This window comes from Mastomys coucha, unplaced genomic scaffold (genome assembly GCF_008632895.1).
Source record: "Mastomys coucha isolate ucsf_1 unplaced genomic scaffold, UCSF_Mcou_1 pScaffold18, whole genome shotgun sequence".
In the NCBI taxonomy this organism is placed as follows: Eukaryota; Metazoa; Chordata; class Mammalia; order Rodentia; family Muridae; genus Mastomys; species Mastomys coucha.
Genome location: NW_022196900.1, coordinates 9246621 through 9274560, shown reverse-complemented (window position 1 = coordinate 9274560; position 27940 = coordinate 9246621). Strand labels below are relative to the sequence as shown.

Genomic DNA, 27940 nt, shown 5'->3' with positions numbered 1-27940 from the left:
CCCCCCCCCCCATATACCTTCATATACCTTCATTGGTGAACTATCTGTTAAGATCTTTTACCCACTTTTAAATTGAGTTACTTGTATTTTTATAGTATACTCGTTTGAATTCTTTATAAATTTTTACTGTTGACTCTGTTCAGTGTTTGACTCTATTCAGTGTTAGTTTACATATATTTTCCAGTCAATAGATTGTCTCTATAATAAAGGTTTATTTATTTATTTCATATATATGAGTACACTGTAGCTGTCTTCAGATACACCAGAAGAGGGCATTGGATCCCATTACAGATGGTTGTGAGCCGCCATGTGGTTGCTGAGAGTTGAACTCAGTACCTGAGGAAGAGCAGTCAGTGCTGTTAACGACTGAGCCATCTCTCCAGCCCGTCTCTCTAACTCTTAAAAACTGTTTAATTTGCTGGGTAAAAGCTTTTGTGTGTGTTTTATATATATGTGTTTTTTATTGGTTATTTTATTTATTTACATTCAAATGTTCCCCTTTCCAGTTTCCCCTCCACAAACCCCCTAAACCCCCCTCCCCACCTCTATGAGGGTGCTTCCCCACCAACACATCCACTCCCACCATGGGTCCCCAGACCCATGGTATTCTTTGGTTGATGGTTTAGTCCCTGGGAGCTCTGGGGGTTGGGCAGGGGTCTGGTTGGTTGATATTGTTGTTCTTCCTATGGGATTGCAAACCCCTTCAGCTCCTTCAGTCCTTGCCCTAAATTCTCCATTGTGGTCTCTGTGCTCAGTCAGATGTTTGGCTGCAAGCATCTGCATCTGTGTTGGTCAGGCTCTAGCAGAGCCTCTCAGGAGACAGCTATTCTAGGCTCCTGTCAGCAAGCACTTCTTGGCATCCATAATAGTGTCTGGGTTTGGTGTCTGCAGATGGGATGGATCCCTAGGTGGGACAGTCTCTCGATGGCCTTTCCTTCAGTCTCTTCCCCACTCTTTGTCCCTGCAGTTCCTTTTGACAGGAGAAATTCTGGATTAATATTTTTGATGTGGGTGGGTGGTCCCATCCCTCAACCAGGGGTCCTGCCTGTCTACTGCTTATGGTCTCTACAGGTTCTAGCTCCCCTTTGTTGGGTATTTCGGTTAGTTTGAGATAACCCCATTTGTCTGTTTGCTCTTGTTGCCTGTACTTGTTTGGAAATCTTATCCAAACATCCTTTGCCCAGGCTGATAGCATGATGTGTTTCTCAATTTATTATTTTACTCCCTTAGGCTCAGACTCCTGATTCTTAGTGACATTACTGATATAAAATACTTTATCTACCAAAAATCTGTTAAATCTCAAAGCAGCAATACTGGTACTAATGTTTTAAATATTTTATACTCATGTTAAATATTTACATGGTTTCAAGCTCAGAACTATAAAACCAAATGTAAGAATGAAATCTAAATTTCTTCCATAGCATTTCTCATTTTCTCCTTTTCTTTCTTTTCTTTCAATTTTCTTCTTTTTTTTATTTTTTTAAAAGATTTGTTTATCGTATGTATGTGAGTACACTGTAGCTGTCAGACACACCAGAAAAGGGCATTCTATCCCATTACAGATGGTTATAAGCCACCATATGTCATTGTCTCTATGTGTTGCTGTGGATGTTTATTTGTCAGCATGTGTAGTACACTGAAGAGTGAAGATTTATGTGACTAATGCACATTTTTGTGATCTTTGCCCTATTATGAAGACTTCTGTGTATTTAAAGACTTGTACTTGTGCTCCCATTCTCATCCCATGTTTTCTCATTCATCCCTTGCCCAACAGGGCTCAAAAACATATTGTAGTTTGTCACTTGTAACTAATATACTTACTGGTTCTGCTCTGAAGGAAATCAGCTCCTAAACCAGACAGGCTATTGCTTTGTTAAATATATATATACATTGTGTTAATAAGTCAGATCTAAATAACTTTAGTAATGAATTGTGCTTTCCTCCTTATAAGTCCTCTATGGATTTTACCAGACTGTTATGTAATCTAAACTACATGTAGGCTTTTATCCACCATCTCTTTTGAGAACTCCAACCTTAACCTTTAATATTCCTTTAGTAGTCTCTAAATGCTTGTCCTAGAGAGAAACAGTGCAGCCTTGACTTAGCAAATGTTGTAAGTACTTCTCCCTCTTTCTGAGCACTGAAAAGGCCTTGGGATATGTGATGTAATTTACCTCCTGCTTGTCACTCTTCTCCTAGCTTACATGCTGCAATTGCTATGTAGTTTTTATTTATACCCTACCTCACAAGGCATAATTATTATATTGCTGTTTTGATATTCTGATATCCATGTGCCATATTATGCTATGTATTTGCATTGTCTCATTTGATTCTTGACACAACCTTGTTGTAATAGAAGTTACCCTTCCTGTAACAGATGAAAAGCAAGGGCATTACAGTTTATGCACCTTAATGGTTCATGTAACCTGTAAGCACTAGATTCAGAATTTAAGTCCAGGCAGTGAGTCCACAGTCTGGTCTGATAGCAGTGTAAAGTATTTTCTTTTCTCTTTCACTAAGAAAGAAGAGATGTCATAAGCAATTGTAATGTTTCTGACGAGCTCTTAGGTTCACCCTGACTAACTTCCTTTCATATATTCTTTTAGCTGATATAGCCCAGAGGTACAGGATAAGCAAATACCCAACCCTGAAATTATTTCGTAATGGAATGATGATGAAGAGAGAATACAGGGGCCAGCGATCAGTGAAAGCGCTTGCAGACTACATCAGGCAACAGAAAAGTAACCCAGTCCACGAGATTCAGAGTCTAGATGAAGTCACCACTCTTGATGTAAGTTACTTATGGTGGATGAAGTGTGCACTGCCTGTGTGATTAATGCAAACAAGCCAGAATGCAAATACAGAATCTGCACGTTCTCTTACAGTTGCTACAGTATAATTGACATACACAAACTAGAAAGACTTTGTCTGGGATTCATTCTCAAGGGAATCTCTAATGTTTACCAAACTTCAGACAAAATGTGTAGCATATAATAAAGCCATACTAATTGATTAATGTAGGCAAAGGGAACCAGAATTATGAAGAGAGGTTTAAGTCAAACACACACACAAAAGTTTTCCCATTTCTTTTGGTTGATACCTGCAGTATGTGTACTTTAATCACTATTTCAGCTCTTTCTACAAGTTGGTGTCCTTTAAAATAGCCTTTCTTGATAAACTTAGCAAATCCCTTTCTTTGTAAACTAAGTAATTTTTAAAATGTAACACACAAACACCAAAAGCATAAACTATAGTGTTTAGTCCTTATTCCAGTCTCCATCAAGTGACAAGTTAATAAATTAGCCACTTCCCATTTTATGGTTGCTGTCGGAGGAACATGGCGTCTAAGCCAGACATGAAGGACGTTTATGGCCACATCACAGCAAACCTTGTGAGCCGATGAGCCTATCTTGTTATTGCTGTCCTCCAGCCCCTAAGTCCTGTTAGAAAATAGAAAGGGCCATACATACCGGTGGATGTTCATACAGGCTGTAGGCTGTGGTACACAGGAAGGAATGGCTAGGCTTGGGGAGCTTGCCATTTCAGAGCAAGCAGTCAGTTTTCCTTTTTTTGTCTTGAACAAGACAATATGCTGTATCTTAATGTTTTGTCTGTAAGCACAGCCCTAAGAACTGGCCTACATAGAGAATGGACAGGATATTATGCACTAAACATATATAGTGCTATGTAGAGGCTGGTGAAGGACCCATGGAAGAGTCTGAGTTCATGCATTTTTAATAAAGTTACAGTTACATTTTATTGTAGCATGTTGTTTTAACCTAGCATAACTGCTCATAGTTTTGGACTAGCCATTAAATGCTATCCCTGCATCCATAATTATTCTTTGGTTGAACTAACTGGACTATAACCGAGCTACCTGAATTACAGAATAAAGAGTAAATGAAGCAGCATGCTCTTCTAATTTTATATGTTGCAAAATAATTGGATACTTTATTTTACAGCGCAGTAAGAGAAATATCATTGGATACTTTGAGCAGAAGGATTCAGATAATTACAGAGTTTTTGAAAGAGTAGCAAGTATTTTGCATGATGACTGTGCCTTCCTTTCTGCTTTTGGGTAAGTATATAGTCAGCAGCCTGCTAGGAGGTGAACATGGTCGTGGCTATCATGTTCAGTTCTTGTTATAGTTGATCACATTCTAAAGATGACCTCAGACCTTTTCAAGTCACCAATCAGTATTTATACATGTGACTAATCCTTTAAGGGCCTTACTGTTTGATTTTCTGTTGTGTTTCAGAATGTAGGTAAAAACATAAGAATGGCTCAGTTAACCATGAGCTCCTATTTGGTTGATTCACTGACTTTTATAGCAGGTAAACTGCTAACCCATGGCAGCTCAGGTGACTGAGCATGTTCTCTTTCTAGTTAAGAAGCATAAGCTTCTTACCTTCCTTCATTCCCATGCCTTTACCACCTTCCTTCATACCTTTCTTTCATATTCAGTTCTTGTTGTATTTGGTCATATCAAAATACCACATCCCACCCTCCACACACATACACATACATACACATGCGCATACTTCCCTCGGCTGGGGATCCTTACCAGGCCTTATACATGCTAAGCTTCTGTCCCACCCTGATCTGTAGTCCCAGCCTTAAGTTTGCCTTTCTATGATTGATCTCTTCACTCTTGTAGACTGTCTTTGAAGCTCTCTCTCTGGGACTTTGATCCATCAGGTCTACCCCATTTCTCATGGTTTCACCCTGACCCATACAGAAACTTTCTTTTCCCAAAGTCATGTTCTTCTCTTTTCTAACTCACCACTTTCATCTTGAGCTATAATGCCATCTTTTTCTTTACATTTCTACTTATTTAAAGGCTATTTTATGCTTGGTTACCTTGACTTTCCCAAACTCTTCCAAATAAGAATCCTTAGCTTCCTGGAACCTGACTTTCTTTTAATGAAGCATGTCTCTAAAGAGTCCTTCCCCTATTCAGAGCCTAAGTTTATATGAATCCTAGCCCAAAGTGAAGGCCTGGCCCAAAATCTGGGCCTAGCCTGAAGTCTGAGCCTAACCCTAGTTGAATCCTAACTCTAAGTGAAGGAGTCGCAAAGTGACTCAACCTATGGTTTTCTTCAGTTTAATCCCCTCAGATGCTCTGCAGGTAGAGCCATCACCCTCCTTTTTTTTTTTTTTTTTTTTTTTTTTTTTTTTCTGCTCTTGAGAGCATTTGACATTGAATCTCTCTGGTTTGCCCCTCACCGTTCCTTTCTCTTCTTCTTGTTCCTTTTATGTCGGAATGTAATTATCCAGGTTCTGTCCTTGACCCAAGCCCTCCCCTTGGAGGCTGTCTTAGCTGCCTTTGGCTGCTGTGCAAGGTAACTTCTTTTGTCTGGGGCTCTTCACCCTTGTGTTAGCCTGGTTGAAGTAGCTGTTGTGATGCCTTCTCCAGTTGATGACTTCTACTCTTAGTTCTTGCTTTCAGGCTTTTGTGGACTTTATTGGTGTTTCACTGTGAGCATTATCAGTGTACAGCATGAGTGGGGACACCCCCGGCCTGGACTTGCACATCACTGTTGTCTGTGTGTGATGTGTGTGCCATATAACCCACCTCAGACACTTTAAGCTAGCCTTTGCCTTAGAGCCTCTGCTGTTCCTGTATCTGGTAGTTTTGGTTTTTTAGGATTCCAGAGTGGCTGCACTAATTTACATTCCAACAGTAAACAAGATTCTTTTTTTTCTACAACCTCACCAACATTTGTGCCAGTCTGTGTGCAATGAGATGAACTCTCAAAGGTGTTTTAATTTGAATTTCTCTCATTGCTAAGGATGATAAACTTTTTGAGGTATTTCTAAGCTATTTTTATTTCTTCAATTGAGAACTTTCTATAGAAATCTAGCTCATATTTTAAATCGAGACATTTGTTTTCCTTGTCTTTTTTTTTTTTAGTTATTTGTATATGCTGGTTATTAATTTTCTTTAAGATGTATAGCTGGCAGAGATTCTCATTCTGTGAGACTGATTGTTTCCTTAGCAGTACAAAAGCTTTTTAATTTTGCGAGCTTCCAGTTAATCCATTGTTAGCCTTACGGAGTCTGTTCAGAACGTCCTTTTCTTCATCCATACCTTGTAGGGTATTGCCATGTTTCCTTCCACTAATTTTAGTGTTTCAGGTTTTAAATTGAGGTCTTTAATACTTTTGTATCTAATTACTATACAGGATTATAGGTATGCGTCTAATTTTATTCTTCTGAGTGTAGACATCAGTTTTCTCAGAAGCACTTGTTGAAGATGTTGTCTTTTCTGTACTTGTCTTTGCCTTTGTCAGTATCAGATGGTTGTAGTAACAAGTACTCATGTTTGCCGGGTCTTCTGTTTTGTACCGTTGAATTGTGTCTGCTTTGTGCCAGTACCATTCTGTTCTTTAATTCTTTGGTCACTATGGCTTTGTAATATATCTTGAGATCTGCCTTAGCAATCCCCTAGTATTCTTTTTGCTCAGGATTATTTGGCTGTCTAGAATTGTTTCTGGTTCCATAGGATTTTTTTTTTCTATTTTTGTGAAGAATTTTATGGATATTTTGCATTGAATCTGTAAATTGCTTTTGATAGAATGGTCATTTTCACAATATTAATTCTGCTAATCCATGAACACTACATCTTTCTCAATCTCTTCAGAGATTTGAGGTTTTCATTGTCGAGGTCCTTTACCTCCTTGGGTGGGTGTATTTCAAGATATTTTGTTGTGTTTGATGCTGTTAATTGGAAGTATGCTCATGCTCTCTCTCTCTTGGTCTATAGGAAGGCTACTGATTGTATGCTGGGCCACTTTTCTGAAATTGTTGATTATTTCTAGACATTTTCTGGTGAAATTTTTTGAGCTCTCTTATGTATAATATTATACCATCTACAAGTAAGGACAATTTGACTCCTCCTTTTCTTATTAGTATACCTATAATTTTCTTGTCTTATTGATCCATCTAGTGCTTATAGCATTGTATTACAAGGGAGTAGTTGGGTAGTGGGCAGCTCTATCTTGCTCTTAATTTTAATGGGACTACTCAGTGTTTCTTCATTTAGAATAATGTTGGCTATAGGTTTGTCATACATACCTTTTACTATCTATATACATGTATGTTTCCTCCAGTCTTGTCCTCTAGGACTTTTATCATGAAAACATGTTTGTTGTATTGTGTCAAAGATTTTTTTTCTCCATCTATTGAGATGGTCGTGTAATTTTTATTTTCATGTTCATTTATATGGTTTATTATACTTACTGACTTAACGGATGTTGAACCAACCCTGAATTTCCAGGATAAAGCCACCTTGATCATGGTCGATGATCTTCTTGATAAGTGTGTATTCAGTTTGCTAATACTCATTGAGGATTTAACCGAGTCTCTGTTCATCAGGGATAACAGTCTATAGTTTTTTGTTTGTTTGTTTGTTGTATTTTTACCTGATTTGAGTATTAGAACAATATTGGCTTCAAAGAACAAGTTTTGGAGTTTTCCTTCTGTTTCTTTTTTTTTTTTAATTTTTTGTTTTTGTTTTTGATTTTGTTTTTGTATTTGGTAGAATTTAGGAAACGTTGGTTATACTTCTTCCTGGAAAGTCTGATAGATGTCTGTTTTGAATCTACCTGGACCGGGGCTTTTAGACTTGGAAGTTTATTACGGTTTCAATTAACCCCTTTGTTGTGGGTCTGTTTTGGTTGTTGGACTCATCTTGGTTTAATTTTAATATTTTGGGTGAATCAAGAAATTCATCTATTTTTTTCATATTTTGCAACTTAATGAAGTAGAGTTTTAAAAATTATTCCCTTATAATATTCTGTATTTCCTTGGTGTCTGTTGTAATGTTCCCTGCTCATTTCTGATTCTCTTAGTTTGGGTTATTGCTTTCTTTCTTTCTTTCTTTCTTTCTTTCTTTCTTTCTTTCTTTCTTTCTTTCTTTCTTTTTTTGTTTTTTGTTTTTTCAAGACAGGGTTTTTCTGTGTAGCCTTGGCTGTCCTAGAATTCACTCACTCTGTAGACCAGGCTGGCTTTGAACTCAGAAATTCTCCTGCCTCTGCCTCCCAAGTGTTGGGATTAAAGGCGTGCACCACCATCGCCCGGTGCTTTCTTTCTTTTTTAAGTGGGCTAAGAGTCTGTAGATCTTGTTTATCATCTCAAAGAATCACCTATTAGAGTAACTGATTTGTTATATTTTGTTTGTTTTTATATCATTGACTTCTGCTTTGATTTCATTTCTCCTGTGACCCACTCCTTTAATTCCAATTTCTATCATAAATGAGTGCTGCGTTTACATTACTACCCAGTCTTCTCCTACCAACTCCTTGTCCCTCTACTCCCTCTCAAATTCATGACCTCTGCTTTAATTATTGTTTCATATATAGAAATACATATACACATATACATATATGTGTACACACACATAGATCTTGCTGAATCCATGTAGTGTGTATTTGTTTAGGGTTGACCACTTGAGATTGGATAACCTGTCAGTGGGCTCACCCCTAGGGAAGGCTCATTCTTCCTCTCTTAGCAACCATTAATTAATTGCCTTTAGCTCTTCTTTTAGGGGTGGAGCCTTGTGATATTTCTCCGTCTATGTTAGAATGTCAGTTGTTGTTGTCATTGTGCAACTCTTGTTTATGCAGCCATATTTTTGAGACTTCCTGGGTTCAGCTTCCCTGCCATATAAAGAAGACACAATCTCCCAACAGAGCTTCCAAGTTCTCTGGCTCTTGCAGTCTTTCTGTCCTCCCTTCTACTATGTTCACTGAACTTTAGTGTAGGGGTTGTATTGGAGATGTAATCAACTAGCTTTGGTACCTCATGGCCAGTTTTTTCTGGAATTTTAACCAGTTGTGGATTTCTGTAATGGTCTTAGTCTGCAGACAAAAGAAGCTTCTTGATGAGCAATGAACTATGTGTATCTGTGGGTGTAAGTACTTAGAATGCAGTTAGAAATTACTTTATAGGAAAGTGGAAGCAGTAGGTTCTCTTCTAGGTTCCATGACCTTACTACATGTGGATAGCTGGCTAGGTTTGCAGTACAAAACAGATGCCTTCCTGCCAAGCAGGTCGTAAGTCCACTTACACAGCTTTGTTTGCCCCTAATAGGTGCCACTATTACATACGTGGGAATGTCTTGCCTTGCTCGTTATTATGTGGTTTGAAGGCTTTATAGCTAGGTGGGGCTGTTGCCTTCTCCCTTGGCTATTACATAGCATCTTCGGATACTATGATAGCAAGTCTTCAGGGAGGGGGCTTTTAGGTCAGTTTCAGTTTGATTCCTCCAAGACCTGTGTCCAAAGTTTTAGTGTCTTCAGCAACAAGATCATCCTTTCAAGTTCTAAGGGGCAACCAAAGATAGTACCAATAGCCTATATAATTTAAATACCCTCTCAACAACTAGAAGGAAGGTGTTCCAAGCCTGACAGATGGGGCTTTTGTTAGATAGCTATGGCTTTTGGAGAGAGCATTACACCCAATGGTATAATTTCATTAGAATTTTATATATGTACACACATATATTTATGTATATATAAATGTATATGGACTCTTAAGTAAACATAAGATAATGTTTCCCTACAACTCTTAGACATCTATAGAATCTTCTCGCTCTTCCTGTTGGCTCTTTCTCTGTATTGCCCTCCATTCCCTCTTCCCTTTTCCCATTTCCCTCTTCGTAGCACCTGTGTCTCACAGTTCCCCACTAGAACCCCTTTCTTTTTTTTTTCTTTTCTTAGATATTTTCTTTATTTACATGTCATACGATATCTTCTTTCCCAGTTTCCCCTCCAAAAAAAAACCCAAAAAAACAAAAAACAACAAGAACAAACCCCTGTTCCCTAACCCCCCCCTGCCACCCCACCCTCTCCTGCTTCCTGGCCCTAGCATTCCCCTACACTGGGGCATAGAACCTTCACATAGCCAAGGGCCTCTCCTCCCATTGATGACCGACTTGGCCATCCTCTACTATATATGTGCTGCTGGAGCCATTAGTCCCACCATGTGTACTCTTTGGTTAGTGGTTTAGTCCCTGAGAGCTCTGAGGGTACTAGTTAGTTCATATTGTTGTTCATCCTAAGGGGGTGCAAACCCTTCAGCTCCCTAGGTCCTTTTTCTAGCTCCTTCATTGGGGACCCTGTACCCAGTTCAATGGATGGCTATGAGCCTCTACTTCTGTATTAGTCGGGTACTGTCAGAGCCTCTTAGGAGACAGCTATCTCAGGCTGGATATTCTCCGTCTAGGTTAGCACCCTTTGCTTCCTTAGAAACTAAAGATGTATCCGTGTTTATTAAATCCTCAAATTACATACAGGAAGAAAAACTTACTCATTTGACCTAGGGCTTTCTGTAGGATTCTCTCACCAAATATTTATTGTACTAGGTAACTATTTGTTATACAAGATCACATATTTATATGCCAGATACTGTACTAGGCCTAGGAAATGGCAAATGTTCAAGTGTATAAGCATGCTTTCTAAAACTTTTTATGATTAGATTATTTCAAGTTAATACTTTTTTTTAGAATTTGCAAGTTTAAAAAGTAAGAAGTAGAAAGTTAATGTATGTTATTAATCTCTGTGAACAAATTATTGTGCTTAATCTATAGGTGAAAATCAGTCTAGAGTCAAAATTGCTATCATGCTGACCCTGCCAATCCAGACATAAAATTCTAATACCAAAACGACTGACTGAAACATTATTTTAAAAAGTCTGCCTCATCTTAGTTTGCCTTTAAATGTATGCTTGTCTTGCTATTCCATAGTTTTGTTGATGGAACAGATAATGAACAAGAATATATTTCATGTTTTTATAATTCATACTGCAATGATTAATAACATCTGTTTTATTAACATACATTGTTTTCAGTGTTTTCCTTAACACGTTGTTATTTTTTTTCCTATCAGAGATCTTTCAAAACCAGAAAGGTACAGTGGAGATAATGTAATCTACAAACCACCGGGGGTGAGTTGTGTTTGACAGACTGCTTAAGACACCATATAGAATACAATTGTAATATAAGCAATAGCTTTGTTTTACATACTAGTAGAGTCATTGATTAATTCTTAACTTTTTAAGTACTAGGGATTGAACCAAAGGCTTGTGTATGCCACGCAGGTGCTCAGACACTTCTACATTTTGGCCCTCAACTGTTTTTGAGACAGGGTCTCACTAAAGTGCCAGACTTGCCTTGAACTTGAGATCCTTCTGCCTCAGCCTCCAGAAGGGTAGGGATTAAAGGCTTGTGCTGCCATGACTAAATGATGTGACTTTGAAACCATCATGGTCTATTAATCCATGTTTCAGAGTGAAGATTGGTCATAGAAGCCCAAAGGTACAGGCCTGCAGTGACATTAGAGTCCCCTGACTTCTGTCTCTGTTGCATTCAGTCTGGGAGCTAAATGTTGACGATATGGAGCAACCCATGTTTGTCACCACTTGTATTGTGCCTGCCAACCTCCAGACCTGCTGGGGCATAAATTAGTGTCTTGACAGTAAAAGCACCTAGTTTGTTTTAAATTTGGCTAAATTGTTTTTCCTTTCTTCTTTTTTCAAAAAAAAAAAAAATCCTTTTTTTTATCAGTTCTTTAGGAGAATTTCATACAGTGTGTCATATTCACTCCCCTGCCCCACCTCTTCCCAGATCTACCCCTCTATCAAGACCAACTCGCAGTACTTAAATACTCTTAGGTATGTAGCTTTCCGGTAGAGAGAGATTGACTTACGAGGGCCTACACCCTAGCAGAATGCTAGCTATCCTTCCTCTCCCTAAGCTATGAATTGCCAATAACTCAACTGATAGGAAAGAGATTGTGTGCCCAACTCTCTCCTCCATGTTGGATTTGGTCTGCTGTGGGCTTACGCAGTGTTGCTTGTGTGTGCGGTCATAGCCGCTGTTAGTTCGTAAGTGCAGCAGTCCTGCTATGTCCACAGACACTGCTTCTGTGTAGTCATTAACCCACTCTGGCTCTTACAGCCTTTCTGCCCCCTCTTTACAATGATCCCTGAACCTTGAGAGGAGGAGTGTGGGATATATGGGTTTTTTAGGGCTTAGCATTCCCTAAGAAATAGTTTCTTATTTTCAGAAATAAGAAACTTGGCCAGTTGTGGCTCTCTATTCTAATCACCATGTACTGCAAATAGAAATCTCTCTGCTGAGAGTTGTGATGCATGGATCTGTGGGTGTGGAATGATGCCGTCGAGAGTCTGTTTAATACTCTGTTTTGAACAGAATAACAGTGCTAGGTTCTCCTCTTGATTAAATCATTTGTTAACTGTGTTTAAACATAGAAGTAGTTGGGTAGGCCTGAATAATGGTAGGAACAACTAAGGCAAAATTTGCACTATGTTTTCTTAAATTGACATAAAGATAATCACCATGAGTGTTTCACAGGTACTCATATTATTAATTTCTATTAAAAATAGAAATATATGAATAATTTTTTCCAGGTCAGAGTTAGGTTTGTTGTTGTATTTCATATTTAGTTTTTTTGAATTTTGAGACAGGGTCTCTTTTATGTGGTTCTGGCTGTCCTGGAGCTCACTATGTAGACTGGGCTGGCCTCAGACTCACAGAATTCCACTTGCTTTGGCCTCCCAAGTTCTGGTATTAAAAGGGCATGTAACATCATACCAGGCCAAGATCATATTTTTTATTTTAATATATCTATAATGTTTTGATATTAGATTTATTTTTTTATATAGAGAAATAATTTACTGTTATGTTTTAAGCTCATTTTCTATTCCTAATTCAGATACTATTTTAATCTGTTTTCTATTGCTGTACCATATCTGAGGTGGAGTATATAAGAAAAGAGGCTTCTTTTGCTCATAGTTGTGAAGCTCAAAATCTAAGACTGTTCCTCCTTCTGTTACTCAGAAGGCTCCCCAAACTGTGTCTCAACATAGTGAAGGAGTAGGAAGGAGAAAGCTGTGCGTAGAAGGCGACATGTAGTGAGATAGGAAACCAGAGACCCATCAAGACCAATCTTGTTCTTTTAATAACAAGTTAATCCTACAAAACTTAATGGAGTCCTGCAAACCTACATTAACCCCTCTAGGGGAGGCACTTCAGTGACTTATTCACTCTCTACCCTCACCACTTTGTTAAAAGTTCTACCACTTCTTGAATCCACATGGGACCAAGCTTCAAGCTCATAAACTTCTAGAATATACACACAATCTATATTCAGAGCCAGACCCAGACAGATAGGCATTTGCCTGCGCATTCCTAGGTATGTTTCTTTAGTAGTAGTTACATAGTGTCACCATCTCTAGCTTATCAGAACCCAAGAGTGTCTGTGCTATGATGTGAATACTAAATGAGAGTGGCTCCTTAGACTCTGCCTTTGGCAGGGATATACTGGGAGTGTTTCTTCATTTCTGAGTGCTTTAGATTTTGTCATTAAGAAAAATAAGTGGTGGGTAATGGAGCTCGCCATGTTGGGAAGCTGGGAGAAGTAAATGAATTATCACCAAGTTCCTGCGACAGTGCTAGACATGATAAGTTTCCTGAACTAAACGTTAGTTTTCATTCATTAAATGTATTTTGTATCCTCTGACTTTGAGTGAAAGCAGCACAGGTGATTCCTATTAGAGGAGTGCTTGTCTTAGATCCCAGCATCTTTTCAAAGTGAGTCTGACTGACCAGATTTCCTTACAACATTCTCAATGAAAAGGAATAGCTTCATTACTTTATTTGGGTAATTCTCTTTTTAAATTTGTCGGCATTTGATGAAACTGCTGATAGATAATTGTCTTAAATCTGGGGAGGGTCTTTTATATCACAAGTTAGATTGCCAAGTTCCTAATTACCACAGTTTATCCTTTTTCTAATGTGTTTTACCAGCAGAGATTTCAGTAATCTAATTTTTATTTCTGTTTTTATAACAGCGTTCTGTGCCAGACATGGTATACTTGGGATCTATGACAAATTTTGATGTAACTTACAACTGGATTCAAGATAAATGTGTCCCTCTTGTCCGAGAAATAACATTTGAAAATGGAGAGGTATGGGCTTCACCATGGGTAATCTTAATTCGGTTATGTAAAAGAACACATTGCTCTGTTCCTCGTGCTGTTCAGCAGTTCCCAGTTGTAAGAGTCATCACTGGGCATAGTGCATCCACACTGGCTTCCCACCTTCACTGTACCAGAATCCTTCCTACATTTCCAGGAATGGCAATAGTTGGTAATACTCTTGAAAAGGGACTTGAAAGTAATTTTGATGTGCTTCCAGTACCCACCCTGTCTAAGTGGATGTCCTTTAGGACAGATCTTAGTTGTAGTGGGCAATCCTTTGCCATTATAGGTTTTTCTGGTATTAGAGAGAAGTATAAAGAAACAGTTATTCTGAAGTCTTTTTCATATGTTCCTATTCTTAACTTTAAGAAAAAGGGCAGAGTAGTCTCTGCTACGTAGATGAATGGTGTTGGATTGGTTTTGTATTTCTGCAGGCCTTGTGTATGTTTAGCTCAAAGGCTCAAGAAGATTTGAAAGATGATGCATAATACATGTCTTTTCACAGTTCATGTCAAAATAGTTTCAAAAGCAAAATTTAAAAATTCAGACCTGGAAAATCGTGATTCAACTTTTTCTTCCCCCCATGGAAATTGTCACATTTAATAATTCTATATTTTTAAATTATTATTTTTTTTATTGATTCTCTTTGTGTGGTGGGAAAAGGGCTTGCAAGTTGCTTCTCTTGTCCTGTGCCTGGAGGCGGGGTCTCTTGTTTCTGTTTATACCATGTATTCTACACTGTTAGCCTATAAGCTCCTGCAGATTCTCTTGCCTACACCTCATGTCCCCAGGAGAGTATGGGGATTATAGATGTGTGCCACTACATCTGACTTACTATATGAGTGCTCGGGATCCAACCCACACCATCAGGGTCTCACAGCAAGCACTAACCCACTGAGCTGACTCCACAGCTCCACATGTAATATGTCTTAAGATGTAGTATATGTTGGAATGAACCACCAAGAGTTACTTAAACCACGGGAAAGAATCTGTTTCTCTTAAGTCAGATTGTCTTAGAATTTCCCTAATACTTTACATGTGCTCGGTAAAGCATTTATTGGTGTAGACACAGAATGGAAGCCTAGGAATCATGTGGATTATCAGTTTCCACGTGCTTGATTTTGGAAAATTCATTGCTGTGTATTTCAGGTAATATCACATGTTTCCAAATTTGTCTGTTGTTTCTTTCTTAATAGGTATATGTTCATGCATACTTCTGTTGAATGAAGTAATGTGACATGTGCTTTTATTTTAGTTTCCTAGCTCTTGTATTCCCTCTGTGGGAAATGGCCAGTCTTCTTTCACAACAGTATTTAGAAAGTAGCATTCTTCTCCTTGTATTTTGTTATGTGTGTGCCAGATCTTTCTGTATGAGAAATTAGGGAGCAGAACCAGGCATGAAGTGAGATTATCTGCCCTCGGGGCTTGGTGGTCAGTTTTTGACATGTCCAGAAAAAGAACATGTGCCCAGTGCCACCTGAAGGACACTAAGGGAAAGCCTAAGAATCCAAAGGAGAAAACTATTTTTTTTTCTTTAGAAACTAGGTGGGCTGGGGGTGTTGCTTTCAAGAAGAGAAATTGCAGTCCTGAAGCAAGGGCTGAAAGAAAAGGATGTGCTAAGGAGGTGAGGACATAAGAGAGCATTGTCACTCATTCTGGATGTTCTGGATTGAGCTGGGTTTGTACACACAGCTAAGGGATCCCAATGAGCTGATAATAGAAACTGTTGCACTAGGGGAAATTACCAAGCCAGAGCAGAAAATTCCAAAGACAGAAATAAGGGGAGTGGGATTTATAAAAGAGGATTAAGAAAAATATGTACTCCTGGGCTAGAGAGATGGCTCAGCGATTAAGAGCACTGACTGCTGCTCTTCCAGAGGTCCTGAGTTCAATTCCCAGCAACCAAATGGAGGCTCACAACCATCTGTAATAGCATCTTCTGGTGTTTCTGAAAATAGCTACAGTGTACTCATACATTAAATAAATAATATTAAAAAAAGAAAGAAAAAGAAAAATGTAATTCCAAGAGATAAAAGATGAGGGAGAAGGAAGTTTAGAATGAATTACCAAAAGATAAATGTAATGCCAGGAAATGGGAGCAGGGAAGGAGAGTGGCAGCCAATAGGTGTAAGGGTTATTTTTGCACAATCTTGTGAATATAACAGTAAATTTTACACTTAAAATGGTGGATTTTGTGGCTGAAAGTTATCTTTCAATTAAAAGAAGGGATAATATGATAAATTTACTTATTGATCTATACATACAAGTGAAACAAATTTAAATATGAGATAAGAACCAAAAATAGTCTCATGACAGGTCTCAGGGACTTAAAAACAGTCATTATTAAAGATAAACAATATATGTGCTTCATGCTGAGACAGTTCCTAGATTGGGTTCTCAGAAGGATTGCTAGTGGAAATAGCTACATGTGGAGGCCTTTCTGGACTTTTTCATACAAATAAGAACATTCCATTTGTTAAGACTAGATTATTCAAATCCACTGTTTCTCATGTTTCGTTTACTCTCAATTAACAATAAAACAAATTTTAATGGCACTCTGTTGTTTCCAAGGTGCTTTGTGTGTGTGCATATTGAAAGATAGGGGCAGCTGATTGTGGCATTTTGTCTTTTATCTTTAAAACACTTTTCAGCTTTTAAAACACTTTTGTGGTCTCACGTAGTTCTCACATGGTGAAATGGTTTTTAATTTAGAATAAGCATGAATTTGTGAATGGAATTGACTTATTACTCATTATTACGTTTGTGCTTTCAGTCTTCCTTGTGAAGACTGGTAATACTCCTCAATGTTTGTCTCACTCCTGGATTAATCTTAAGAACTGACTACAGTTCTTTCTTCTCTCAATGCTGTCTTCAAGAGGCTGCCCCTGTCCTCACATATGCAGTACTGGCTAATTCAGCAGTTTTCAACCTTCCTAAAGCCTGTGAGCCTTTCATACAGTTCCTCAAGTTGTGGTGACCCCTAACCATAAAATTATTTTGTTACTTCATAACTGTAATTATGCTACTGTTATGAATCATATTATAAATATCTGATATGCAGGGTATCTGATATATGCCCCTATGACCCACAGGTTGAGAACACTGGGCTAACAGATTGGCCAAGGGCCTTCCAGGTGAATCCATGTATATACAGAGCAGGACTTGTCCGTTTCCTTAGTAACTGTACCTCAGATGCAAAGGGTTGGGTTCAATTTTTGTTAAGTCTCATTGTTTTTCACAGTTAGATCCTTTTTTTCTGATTGCTTGTAACTGTTAGTTACATGAATTGAGTCTATGTTTGTTCCACTTGGAAAACAGCACTGATTTTCATTGAAAACTTGTTTCCACAGGAATTGACAGAAGAAGGACTGCCTTTTCTCATACTCTTCCACATGAAGGATGATACAGAAAGCTTAGAAATATTCCAGAATGAAGTAGCCCGGCAGTTGATAAGTGAAAAAGGTAGACTGTTGAAGGTGTCTGCCTTTATCTTTCTCAACTCTCTTTCTCTTCCCTTCCTGCTCCACATTTGCCTTAAACACATGTAGGATAAAAGTTTCCCAGGGTACTTTAGTGTGCATTTAGATATGGGGGAAGGAAGCAGTGGGGTTGTGGTGTGAAGCAGGCTTTCTATGTGCTTGCTTCCGCTTTCTGTACTTTCACTGATTTTAGAGGGAAAAAAACAAATTGCATGAAGAGTGGGGTTCTGGGTGAGCAGCATTATCTGGAGAACCATTTCCTGGTACCTAAATACTTCTCTGACACATATCCTAAGAGATGACACTCGCTGATCCACATTTACTTCTGTATAAAAGTTGAGTAGCTGTTGGCATTTTTCCATATCTTAGCAGAATGTGGGGTGTCAGACAGCTCCCCCTCTACACTGAGGATGAGAGGTCAAACCATGTAAACTGATGGTGTGGTAAAGAGCTTCCTGTTTTAGTCATTCAGTGAGTATCTGGGTTGGAATTAGATTTTAAAGTAGCCATTTCCGCTATAAGGGGCATGAAGATGGTCCCAAGAGAGCAGTGTGTGTGTCAGAATTTAGGGAACCTACGTAGCAGATGGCTGCCAATTAAAGAAATAAAATATTCACATCACAATAGCATTTAAATTTGAGTTTTCCTATCATTTCTAAGAGAATTTATACTCTGCCCTGAGAACTAAAAAATTCTTTCTTTTAAATATACTGTTTAGGTTTTAGTTTTTTGATTTATAGCAATTCCAAGAATGTTGATGTTGTTTATTATGCTATTTTGTGAATTCATAATCAAAAATACAGTTAAAAATCTAACGTAGCTCTTAAAATTCTGTTTCTTTCAAAGGTACAATAAATTTCTTACATGCAGATTGTGACAAATTTAGACATCCTCTTCTCCATATCCAGAAAACTCCAGCAGATTGCCCTGTCATAGCCATTGACAGTTTTAGGCATATGTATGTTTTTGGAGACTTTAAGGATGTATTGTAAGTATACCTTTTTTTTTCTTTTTAAAATTACTGATATGTCCCTTAAAGTTGAGTATAAAACAGTTGCTTGGCTATTTTACATACCCGTGTACTGTGAAAGTAATACTCAGGTTGGGCGTAAGAAGTTAAAGTGGTTCCTGCTACCTGTCTTTGTACCATGTGGCATCACTCAGTAGAGAATTTTAGATGTTAGGTGTCTGGGAACTACTCTCTAGAAGGAAGATTGTGTGCTATGAGAAGTTAGGTTTGCTCTGTGGTTGGTCTGTGCCATCACATACCAAGAGAACATACATCCTTGGTCAGTCTGGAGCATTGCACTATTGTCTGTTTGCTCATGATTGCATGCTTAAGAACACTGAGAATATATGCAACTCAGAATTTTGCCATGACTAGGAATTTCTAATGGCATGTAGCTAGAACCTTTCCAAGAACAGGTAAACTTTTGGATTCTGCTTTTAGGTCTTTATAGTATTAATAAACATGGAAGCATTGTGACTACTGTAGAGACTGAATCTTACTAGCTTTCAGGGATGTGAACTACAGTAATTAAAAGTTCAAGATATTAATGTATAAAATTGTAAGCATTATAAATTAACATACACTTATTTTCTTTAAAAACCTAGTTTACATTTTAAATATTATTCTGTAGAGAGGATAAGTTGAAGTTTCACTGAAAAATCATTTATTTCATATACATCTGAATTTTTCAGTAGACATGTGATTTTTCAGAAGAATCTTGGTCCTGAAACTCATGGAGTATTGAGCTCTGCCTTGGGCTGGTCACTCAACTTCTGTTCCTTCTTTATGTATAAAGTAGGATTGATAGTAACTCCTGCCTAGTGCGATAGTTTTGTGAAAATGAGTGAGAGGTGATGGCTGTGTTGTAACCCAGTAAGGTGTAACAGAATGATTGTATTTTAAATAATAAAGTATGCCAAAGGTCATTTTTTACCTTACACTCAAAGAGTATCATTTTAATCTATCAGTTCATCTAATGTTTTTTCTAGGTCTTCTAAGTAACAGTCATTATGCTAGATATCAAGTATGTAAATTCTGCTATGCCAGTGCTGGGTAGGGGGTGGGATTCTATCTGTTAGGGATGGATTGTGGGTGCTGGCCTGTTACCTGGAACCACTGTGCTAGTTTAGAATCTGAAGAGCCATGCAGGTGACAACCTAGATCTTAGGCTTACAAAGTAGCCTGAGCCCAGAGTTAGGAGGAACCAGAAAGATGACTCTGCATTTGCTTCTGGAGGATCTGAGCTTGAGTCTCAGCATCGACATGGTGGCTCACAACCATCTGTAACTCCAGTGGATCTAACATCTTCTGGCTTCCTGGCCCTTAGTAGTCAGCGGCAGCACAGATTGATCATGGACTTCCACGTGGTTTCTGGCTACAGCATGTACCATGTCACTGCCATCTGTAGTTTTACCATTCTCCTCTGCCTATCTAGCTCTGTTCTTCCACCTTTTATTCCGGGTACACTGTGGGCTCTGCAGACTCCTCTGCAGAGCACCTCGGCTCCCCTTGGAGTCTCCATGCGTCTCAGGCTCCACAGAGCTGCTCTGTGGTGGTGGGTGCTGGCTTCAGTCAAAGCCAGGTTTCAGGTTTTCATGCTCTGTGGAGATAGATGACTTGTTCCTGATTCTCCAGCACTAGCTCCTTCACCTGCTCTAACAGCTCATAGATGGAATAAATGTTGGAATGGACCAACCTAAAGCATGGAATCTGGGCCCAGATGGCCGCTGTTTGTAGTTGTGAGTCTTTAGGCTGGAGTTCCTATTAACTCCAAGTAGGATCACCTGCTGAGAGTGAAGAAATTAGGCAGTTGAAGTCAGATTAGCACTGGCATTTTGAATCTCATTTTGGTGTCTCATTCCTGGAGAATGCAAACAAGTACTAGCGATCATACTTCCTTTTAAAATAATTTCTTTTGTTTTTATTTATGTGTGTCTGTGTGGGCCATGTATGTTAGAGTGAGTTAACAAGTAGTTATAAGCTACTGGATGTGGGTACTGGAAATCAAACTCGTCTACACTGAAAGAGCATTGAGAGCTCGTAACTGTTCAGTATCTCTTTAGCACTGTGTTCATATTCTTTATCACCCACCCAGTCCTTTTATTCCCCAGCTGTGGCCTCTGGACCAGTAGATGAACTATTGGCTGAGTAGAGCTCATCTGTCAGCTAGTGGCATGCATGCTCTGCTCTAGAGAAAGAAAAGAAAGGGAATCTGAGCAAGTAGGACTCTTCAAAGAAGTCTGGCAAGGAAAATACTCTCTATAACGCCAGCATTCAAGAGGTGGAGCAGGCAGATCTGAGTCTGAGGCCAGCCTGATCTACAGAGCTAGTTCCAGGACAGCCAGTGCTCCATAAGGCTTCATTTGAAGCTCTTTGAAATAATTCACTTCTTTAATTTTTTTCCTCAGCTGTCCAACTGCCCCTTGTAAGCACTGTTTCTGCTAACGAGAGGTGGTATGTGCTATGAGAGCTAAAATGTGAGCCTATGTGAATAGATGCTAGTGTTAAAAAGCCAATAAAGCATGCAGCAAGATGAATCTGACACATTTAGTGGCTTGTCTAATTGTTATTATGCTGCCTGATAATTAGAGCTGAAATGATAAGCAGTTTTCCATAAATTACTATCATTACTATTACTTATTACATAATAACTCAGCATTTCTGGAGTCATCTGACAGAAGTGTGATTGTCTTATGGGCACAGTCCACGCGTGCTGGAGGTGGAGACTGCCAGTAGGACACTCATCTTCTTTTCAGAGAAGTTGAATCCCCTTAAAGTAAAATGACTTACAAGTCCACACAGGCTCTAGAGCCCCAGCTCACAGTACTCCATACAGATAGCGACATTTCCAGTACCTGTAAAACTCTGTGGAAATGCTACTGTTTAAAGAGCTAGTATTTCAGGGTGGCAGAAATAAATCACAACTCTGTGAGCCCTTGGCTTTTTGCATTTTTTTTTTTTCAGGTAGATTTCCTGCCAACTTAAAAAAATAGATTTTACACGAAGATGGAAGAGTCGGAGTAATTTTAAGACCCAAGTAAAAATATTGTGTTATTCTTCAACCTGAGAAAAGTCACATAAGACTGTGAATGGACTGTAAAGAAAACTGTCTTTGGGGCCGGAGAGATGGTTCTGTGGTTAATTGTCTATAACTCCAGTTCCAAGAGATCTAAAACCCTCTTCTGCCTCTGCAGGCACCTGGTACACACACGCACCTGTACAAATACATACATACATGCATATAGAAAACTTGTCATCTTTAAAGCTGTAGTTACTGAATGCTTTTTCTAAAGTGTTTATAACTGAGGTTTCGAGTGAGAGGAGGGGAAATAGCCGCTGGATAGATTGTAGGGCGTATCTTGCACACTTTCTGTTAATTATTGTCACTCCCACCCCCAAGTGGAGTAGACTACTCTGATGACAAATCCTCCAACTCTGGGCTCCATGTCATCTCTCCCCAAACACCAAATCACCAAAAAATTTTATTGTGATTCCTTAAGCTCAGTGGCTCTCATCTCAGTAGGGAGGAGAGATGCAAGCAAATTAGTGCGTTAAGTAATATAAAACATGGCCACAGAGGAGGCTGCCCTCCAATACAGAGATGTCTAGACAAGGGGAACTTCAGCTCAGGGGAAAAGGCTGTCTTGAGTATTCTCAATTTGTCATGTTGAGGATTTACTCATTCATTAGCTATTCCTTGACTAGCAGTTCTCACAGTCTTGGCAGCTTGTAAACCAAACCAGCACCATTATCTCAAGCAGTTTGAACGTTCAGAGTCTGTGGCCTGAATTTCCTACTTGAGCACGTTGCTGTGGAGTGACAGGACGATGTCAGAAGAAATGTAAATTGATCTCCTCTCAGTGTTTATCTCTGGTGTATGTGCAATTACTTCTGCACCAGAGAACCATGGTGAGGCATTCTGTCAATACCGCTACCTGACAGTCATTTGTATTTGTAAACTGTGCATCTGACACCCGCTGGTCTCTACTGCACTGAAGCTAGGAGGGAGCCAACATGTGTACAATGAAGTTATTGGTAGGTACAGCTCAGAGGGAGTTACTGAAGAGGATGAGGGGTGGGGGAAGAGGGTGTGTGTGTGGGAAACAACACTTCCAGGACCTCAGGGTAGAATTTAAAGAAGAAAAAAAATAGAAACTGATAATATTTATACAGATTAGCTGTTCTTGCCTATGAAAACAAAATAAAAACAAAAATATGTAAAAAGTCAGGCTGTTGTACCCAGGGAACTAAAATATGTATAGAAGTCCATTTTAGAATCTTTCGTTCTTATTTGTTTGTTTGTTTTTAAATATATATACATGCTCTGTCTGCATATATGCCTGCATGCCAGAAAAGGGCGTCAGATCCTAGTATGAGCCACCATGTGGTTGCTGGGAATTGAACTCAGTACCTTTGATAGAACTGAACACAATGTTCTTAACTGATGAGCCATCTCTCCACCCAGGTGTGCATTTTAATTTCTGTAATACATATAAAAAACAATAGCTTTCTATTTGAAGTATATAATAAATGTTCTGAAACACCAAAATCTCTGTAAAAGGTAGGCCAAGGAAAACATTCAGTTTCTCAAGAAATATAAATTAAAATTCAGCTATTACTTATCAAATTAGCAAATCAATTTCAGTTTTTTTCTTAAGTCATATTGACAACAACTTTAGAATGCAAATCAATGAATAGCAAAAATTGATTGGCCTTGTAGGTATCATTTGTTTCTATTTTATTGACTACAACTCAAGGAAATGATTCCAGAGAAATCTACTTTGTAAGTGAATTGCTCAGCATAGTCTGGACCACCTCAGGAGAGGATTATACTCCAGGTTAGAGCTTTTGAGAATCCACAGGCTCTTGCTGGATTCAAATGCTCTGAGACACTGAGTGATGCTTTCTAGTGTTCTAGTTTTAAAACTGAATGCTCTTAAGTGATTTCCTCTAATAATCTTTTCCCCTTTGAACCTCAACATTTTTAGTGTGGTTTTTCTAGGATATAAGTTTTTTGCTTTATGTGTATGTGTGTGCCAGTAAAAATATATGAATTGTTACACACACACACACACACCACATTTAAGTATCTACCAATAAACATAGTAAAACATATTTGGGATACAGCGTCTTGATAGCATTGCCTCTTTTAATGGTAAGTATAGAAAAATTTCAGTGGAGCAAGTGCAATAATTAGAACATTGGTGCCAAAGAAATAGTTCGGCAATTAAGAGCCCTTGCTGCTCTTTCAGAGGACCTAGTTTTGGTTTTCAGCACCTACTTGATGGCTCATCCTACCATCTGTAACTCTAGTTCCAGGAGATACAATGCCTTTTCTAGCCTCTACAGATACTAGCCACTAGTGTCAGTACGTACATGTAGGTACTCAACATAAAATAAAAACTAAAAAAATTAGAGCAAAAAACATGTACCTAGTTGCCTGCAGTAGCTATGGTAGGATAGGTAGGATTATAGTGAAATATTTCTTTACAGCACTATGAAGTTAGTAATGTAGAGGTCAGCCTATTTGGGCAGTTGAAGCAAAATAATTATTTGCCTTTGGTTTTAGAATTCCTGGAAAACTCAAGCAGTTTGTATTTGACCTACATTCTGGAAAACTACACAGAGAATTCCATCATGGACCTGACCCAACTGATACAGCCCCAGGAGAGGTAAGACTTAAGTGTTGCTAGTGGGGACTTTTCTGTGGAGAGAGCCTCAGAGGGGACTTGAGCTAGAGTTTCAATTCCTGAAACCTCTCTGTAGAAATTCTGAGCTGACCAAGACATATTTAGGTTATGCTTCTTTAAAGTTACTTCTTAAAATGTCAGGTCTCCAGAAAATCTATGTTAGAATGTCCCATGTGTCCCATATGCTGTCCACTACAAGGACTGTTACATAGTAAAGGTGAGCTCGCTCTTCAGACACTTGCAGTGTGGAAGTAGAGTGCAGCATTGCCTTTCCTTCAGAACTCATGGACATCTGTACAGTTTCACTGTGTGTTTGTCTCTTGTTGGCACGTAAGTATTACTGAGGTTCATTATAGTATTGTTTTCCTCATCTCAACCTGGTTTTACTGATTTCTGGCACCGAGATAGTTGATAAAGAGCAGCTTTATTAACAGAGTAGGGGGTCATTCATATCAAGGCAGTCCCTCTTAGCCGTCATTTGTAAAAGTGAAGGATTAGGATCAAGCTAGGTTGTGCTGTCTCTATGGGGTTCTCTAGACGGCAGTGGGTGTTTAGTGTTGTTTTCTTCCACGTTGCCTCAGTATCTGTGACAGGCCCAGAGTCAGTGGTGCTGTGGCAGCCATGCCCTGGACAGTGAGTTCAGGGATATTTGAAGTGAAGAAACAAGATAATCTTATCTCGTCACCTTGACATATACTTTTCCCTTTTTATTTAATTAATAAACAAGTAATTATAAGGCCACTGCCAGTTATGTAATAGTAAAGCATGATAACTCCATAAAACATTTTGGTATGAAGATTCTTTTCTTCTTTTGTAGCGAGACCAGGATGTAGCAAGCAGTCCTCCAGAGAGCTCCTTCCAGAAGCTGGCGCCCAGCGAGTATAGGTATACCTTACTGAGGGACCGAGACGAGCTGTAAAAACCCAGAGCAGCAGAGGCGTGCGTGCGTGCTGGAAATAGTGAACCTATATTTTCATAATTCTATGTGTATTTTTATTTTGAATAAACTGAAAGAAGTTTTGGGTTTTTAATTTTTTTCCTCCCCCTGACTCAAATGCATTGTCATTTAATACAGCCTCTTTTTAAAAAAATCTGCTAGGGTTTTAAAGAACAAAATAAAAACCAGAGGCCTGTCTCCACTTTCAGTCTGTCCTGTACAGTCTTTATCTGCAAGCGGAAGGCGGCATCGCCAGCAGCGCACCGTTAGCACACACTCACTCCTACTGCACGGGCTGGAGAGTCGGCCTGCTTCCTGTGTGGGATCTGCTTTCTCTTTCTTCTTTTCTTTGCATATGATCAAATTCTATTGGTATTTTTATTATCACATTTCTAAAAGCTAAGGGGATATATATTCTAGAGGCTTGGGAGGGAAATAAATGAAGATCTTCACACTGTGTACTGTGTTGTACTGATTGGTTGGGCGTTGCTTATGAGAGTTCCATGGTTCTTCTTGGATTCCTAGTGTGTAACTTAAACATACTATGAAGAGGAGGAGAGCCATAAGCCAGAGCATTTGGAAAAGAAATGGAAGTATTATTAAATGTCTATATGTTTGTCTGAGACAGCAGCATATGGATGGCATTTAAAACTTTGAATGAATTAACCCTGAAATCAGGAAAGCGGGGACCCTGGTGGAGCAGGTTACCAGCATTAAACTAGAACCTTTAAGACTCTGTCTAGAAAATTTCAATTTCAAAGAAAAACTGTATTTCAATTATTGTAAGCCTCCTGTCTTTTGTAGTTTTGCTATAGTTCTGTAGATCAGAAGCAAAGATGTTAAGAACAAGCGTTTGACATTCTTCTGTCATCGTCAACTGTTGAGGATTCTTAGAGGGCTTTTCCCTGGCTTCTCTGGTTTCCCAAGCCTGCGGTGGGCAGTCAGAAGGTCCCTGCCAGGCCTTACTACTGCCAGGGATAAGAGCAGAGGGAGAAGACTCTCCACATTATATCAGGAACCCCAGTGCCAGAGGTCAGACAGGGGCCTGGGGGTGGTGCTATAGGCCAAGGGTCATTATCCTCACGATAAGTCAGTCCCAGTTTGGGGAGATAATATTTTTAAGCTTAAAAGGTTGACATGTGCCATTATATGTAGTGTGTAATATATGTAATACCTTTCAATCCTTTTAAAATAAAATGAATATTTATAATGGATATTTAATAACTGTTATTTTTAAAAATCAGCTTCTAGTTCTTAATTATGCATGACTTTGTCCATAGTTTCTGTAGTTTTATTCAAAATAATGAGTATTAATGAGGTGATAAGGGGCATGTTTAGAATGTCTCAACAGATTGTGCGTGGAGAACTAGGACAGAGCTTTCTAGAAGCCGGCCTCCATTCTGCTACTTTATTGCTTTTAGTCAGAGTCTTGAATATGATCACAGTTTTTGTTTTCATGACCAAATCTGAGAGGCTCGAGATGAAAACTCACTGTTACACAGTATGCTCACATACAAGGTCAAAAACAGTGCCAAAAAAAAAAAAAAATCAGGTGTAATAAGTTTGTGATCTGTAATTAGGTTTGAAAAATAATAAAAGATACCACTCAAATATTGGGATGCAGACAGCTAACTGAAAACAGTTATTAGAAAAAAAACCAAAGGGGCACATCTTCAGTGTGGTCTAAAATGACAGGTTATTTAATGTGAAAGATGTATGTATGTATGTGTTATGTAGCTTCCATGCAGTTCCTGCTAATGTCTTCTCTGGATGGTGAAGCCGTTAAGGACAGTGATGCCTTGTGTCTGTAGTGCCCACCAGCTTGAACACTTAAGTGGCCATCTTCACACGTTCATTGGAAGAATTAGAAACAAAGTGGACTCAAGCAGTTTTTATGCCACTGAAAGTACACTCCACAGGACTCGATGCCAGTTGATAAAAAGTTCTGAATAAGCTCAAGGGCACTCCAAGAAAAGAGGGCAGTAAAATATTTTAAAACATGAGTATCAAGACTGGTTTTAGCCGGGCATGGTGGTACACACCTTTAACCTCAGCACTCAGAAGACAGAAGCAGAGGGATCTCTGTGAGTTCCAGGACAGCCAGAGCTATATAGTAAGACCCTATCTCAAACAGAACAAAAGACTTTTTCTTAGAGAAAATGTGGGTCTGAGAGCAGTCTATATATTTGAAGAGATGGCATTGTCTGTATACCAGGGGCTGAATTAGAACCGGAGGAAATCATTGGGAAGCAGACATCAGTTGACAGCGACTCAAAGTAAGGTTCTTAGTGCTATAACTTTTTACCTAGAGTTGCTTAAAATTTGTTAGGTCAGTGACCCTGTAGAACATCACTGTAACAAGCTATTCCAGATTAAACATAAGAAGAAAATAGAGGTAATGTGCTTGGCATAGAAACATGGACTTCCAAAAATCCTATTGAGAAAATTCTGCTGAGGTTTTAAAAGATGAACACCTGGAAAGAGATAGGATTTGGTGTGGATACAATAATCTGGATGATGGTAGTAAACTCAGTGATGTACTAGGAAAGAGTAGGCTTCTCTGCTGTAGCTAGAGAGGCTGCCCTATTACCCTGAAGAATGCTTGAATAACTTAAGAACCAGAAGCTAAAGAGACCTGCTCCTCTTCCAGAATGATGAAGCAGGACATCTACTGTCCTGTGGCATACACTCAGGCATGACAGGTATCTAAAACATTTACATCAATATATAAGGTAGAGAATGAATATCTGAAGTGTCTCACAGAGAGCTTACTGATGAAGCCTGTTTGCAAGGGATCTTGTGCAAAAAAGAAAGGAAGCT

General features: G+C 38.8%; 1 protein-coding gene across 1 annotated transcript in view; it reads left to right on the top strand.

Annotated features, from left to right (window-relative positions):
* The window catches only part of Erp44 (endoplasmic reticulum protein 44), an 83939-nt gene extending 57605 nt beyond the window's left edge, over nt 1-26334 (top strand). The window contains exons 5-12 of the mRNA XM_031377365.1: nt 2607-2791; nt 3963-4078; nt 10891-10948; nt 13877-13993; nt 17356-17467; nt 18331-18472; nt 24063-24165; nt 25001-26334. Coding sequence (XP_031233225.1) covers nt 2607-2791; nt 3963-4078; nt 10891-10948; nt 13877-13993; nt 17356-17467; nt 18331-18472; nt 24063-24165; nt 25001-25102 — 935 coding nt within the window. The 3' untranslated portion in view covers nt 25103-26334. The remainder of the gene's footprint in view (nt 1-2606; nt 2792-3962; nt 4079-10890; nt 10949-13876; nt 13994-17355; nt 17468-18330; nt 18473-24062; nt 24166-25000) is intronic.
* Nucleotides 26335-27940: the final 1606 nt, after the last annotated feature.